The sequence below is a fragment of the Prosopis cineraria genome, unplaced genomic scaffold (assembly GCF_029017545.1).
Source record: "Prosopis cineraria cultivar Desert tree isolate PC_DT_omini unplaced genomic scaffold, ASM2901754v1 PC2, whole genome shotgun sequence".
NCBI lineage: Eukaryota > Viridiplantae > Streptophyta > Magnoliopsida > Fabales > Fabaceae > Prosopis > Prosopis cineraria.
Window position 1 is genome coordinate 20,151,075 of NW_026555333.1, and position 3,221 is coordinate 20,154,295.

General features: G+C 33.1%; 1 protein-coding gene across 1 annotated transcript; it reads right to left on the reverse strand.

The window, feature by feature from the left end:
- Positions 1–1,357: 1,357 nt before the first annotated feature.
- On the reverse strand, positions 1,358–2,811 carry LOC129303547 (serine acetyltransferase 1, chloroplastic-like). The gene has a single exon (XM_054942923.1). The coding sequence runs from the start codon at positions 2,707–2,709 to the stop codon at positions 1,756–1,758; it is 954 nt and encodes a 317-aa protein (XP_054798898.1). The 5' UTR covers positions 2,710–2,811; the 3' UTR covers positions 1,358–1,755.
- Positions 2,812–3,221: the final 410 nt, after the last annotated feature.

Sequence of the window (3,221 nt, forward strand, 5' to 3'; positions counted from 1 at the left end):
TAATTTTATTAAATTATCTCCATTTAATATTTTAAATAAAAAATAATATATTTCTATTAAATTATTAGGTTTTAAGATATAATAATACAATAATATATTTTTAATAAACGAATTAATTTTAATTTTTTTATGAAGTTAATTTTAATATAATTTTTTCTTTTAATTTGTTTTTATAAAAATAATTATATGAAACATGACATATTTTAATATAAGATTATCATAGTTATTATATTATTTTTTTATTTTCTTTTTTCCTTATTTTCTCTTGCTCATGCAAGGATAAGGAAGAATTTTTTTTTCAATTTTTTTTTCTTTATTTTTTTTTTCTCAACTTTTCTTTCCATTCAAACGGAGAGTAAAAACCCTAGTCTAAACTTTTTTTTTTTTTCAAAACGTGCTCAAAATTTTAATTTCATTCAAGTTTCTTGAGATTATACCCCTATTAAGACATTTCCATGGGACATTTTTTTTTTTTTTTGGAGGGGGGGGGGACGAAATTTCCACGGGATCTTCAATATATCATTTCCGTGTGTTTAATTTAATGAGTGTTTAGATTGGTCCATGCTTTACACAAAGAGTTCAAAACAAGCCACCCATTAGTTATAGTATATAAATACTATTCATTATTTTTTATAAATTTTATATCATCCATCGAAGATATATGTGCTTTGGCCAGAAAAATAGAAAATATACGTGTGATTGCGCCAAAGTTAAAGCCGCATTTATGTTCTTTTATACTGAATTCAAAATTTTCTCTAAACTTCTTTACAAGCAGCAGCATTAATCACGTATCCTCTGCTCTAAAAATATACTCTCATCACTAATTGTTCAAACAAATAGAAGCCAACCTAATTAAAGGGACATGCCAATCTATAGAACTCTTCGTATATGATGCTTCCATTTCACTCTCCCCTCCCCCTCTTATTTTATATATAAATCATTTTTAATATATTTTACTAGAACTAAAAAAAACTCTTAAACCTTATTTAACTTTGTCCCTCTACCTCTAATAAAAAAAAAAGACCATTTTTAATTATTTTTTTAGTATTTAATAAGAGTATAAAAGTAAAAATGGACATGAAAAATAGTAAAGTACTTTATAAATAGGATTAAAATTAATATTCTCTATTTACTCTATAAATTGAATTAAAGAAGTAATTTATAAGACATTTTTTTATAAAATTATACATATCAATAAAGTTCATTAAATAACTATACAATCTTATATTTTAAAAAATTTAAATATAAATTAAATTTTTAAAAACACTCTTCATTTAATATAATCTTACTAATAAAATATTAAATAGAGAGAAAAAAATATAATAAAAAGAGAAAGGTAATATTATACCAACAAATATAATTAATCAAACTTTATTTTTGTCAAACGTCCGAATCACTTCCAAAAAAAGTCTTACAAAATTTAGACTGGGGGAATATTATAAAGAGCAGCTAGAAACAATAGCTGCCCAATTTACACGATATCAACATCTCATTACCAAGCCTCTGGTACAGTATACAGGCTTAGATCTAGTTGCCTAACAAAGGTGATTCTACCTCATCAAACATAAAAACAGTAACATTATGCTCTGCTTTTGTTTCCAGCACCAACCTCCCCAGGCCACTCAGTTTGCTAATACAGGAGAACGATGATTCTCACTTACATATATCAAACAAGCAATTTCCCACAACGCCATCTAATACACAAAAACAAGAACTCTCCATCTGCATGCCATATGATTGAGTAATCGCATCTAATTAAATAACATAGTCAGACCACTCATAAATATGTGAAATATGATCCATGGTGAAACTAGGAATCTTGTCCAGTCTTACAGGATTAGCCTTCCCTCCTATCAGTCTTGCTGGGTTTCCAACTGCAGTAGTCATTGAAGGTACATCTTTGAGAACCACAGAACCAGCACCAATCTTAGCTCCATCGCCAATCTTTATATTCCCCAGAATGCTAGTTCCTGCACCTATAAGCACTCCATCACCAATCTTGGGATGTCTATCTCCTGAAGCTTTCCCAGTTCCTCCCAATGTCACATTATGCAGAATTGACACATTGTTCCCTATCACTGCAGTTTCTCCCACCACCAATCCTGTTGCGTGATCCAGTAATATTCCTCTTCCAATTTTTGCCCCTGGATGGATATCCACAGCGAATATCCCAGAAACTCTGTTTTGAATCAGAAGGGATAACACGTTTCTTCCCTCAGACCACAATTGGTGAGCTATTCTGTGAGCTTGGATTGCCAGAAAGCCTTTGAAGTTTAGAAAGCAATGGACATAGCTTATGCAAGCTGGGTCACGCTTTTTCACTGCTCTCAGATCATACTTTACAGCTTCAACGATTTCTTCGTTTTCATCGAGGACGGAAACGATGAGATCTACTAGGGTTCCGCTGGGAAGAATGGAACTGCTCAATTTGAGGGAGAGATGATAGGCCAACGCGTTTCCAAGCGATTGGTGAGACAGAATCGAAGCATGGTAATAGGAAGATAGAATCGGCTCTCGTTCCACATCTGACCTTGCTTCCTCCTGCATCTTCTCCCAGAGATCATCCTCTTCTTCCTCATTGAGAAATTCCTTCATTAACGACCAATCAGAGAAAGTGGATCGACAGAATTTTGCATAGCTTGGAATCCGAGAAAGTGGGTCGGATCCGCATATGGCCATCCTAGAAGCTCCAATTTCACAAGCAGCCATTGACAGGAATTAGCTAGAGAGAGTAAGTTTTGCGGGAGATGGAGAGAGAGAGAGAGAGAGAGATATATATATATATATATATAGAGAGAGAGAGAGAGAGAGAGAGAATTGAATCGAACTGGGACTTGAAGTGGAGTGGCAAGAGTCGGATCCTTATGTATATGTGTGTGCGTGTGCGTGTGCGTGTCGGGGAAGAAAGACACAGCCGACTAGAGAAGAGACACGGCGTGACGCGAAAGACCGTGCAACTTTTTTGTGTCGCGTGGCCTTGTCAAGTGTCACTGTATTGCACGACTGTTTAATTACTTTTCAATACATTATGTATTATATTTATATATATATAGACGAAAGGTCCATAGCTTCATGCATTGAATCGTTGACAACTTGGCGCCCATTTGCTATGTACATGATTGGATTTATCTTAAATTTTAATTTTATTTACATACTCCCTCCCCTAGATACTTCCTTAATCCAAAATATAATTATTTTTTCAACTAATCTTTTGTTCAAAA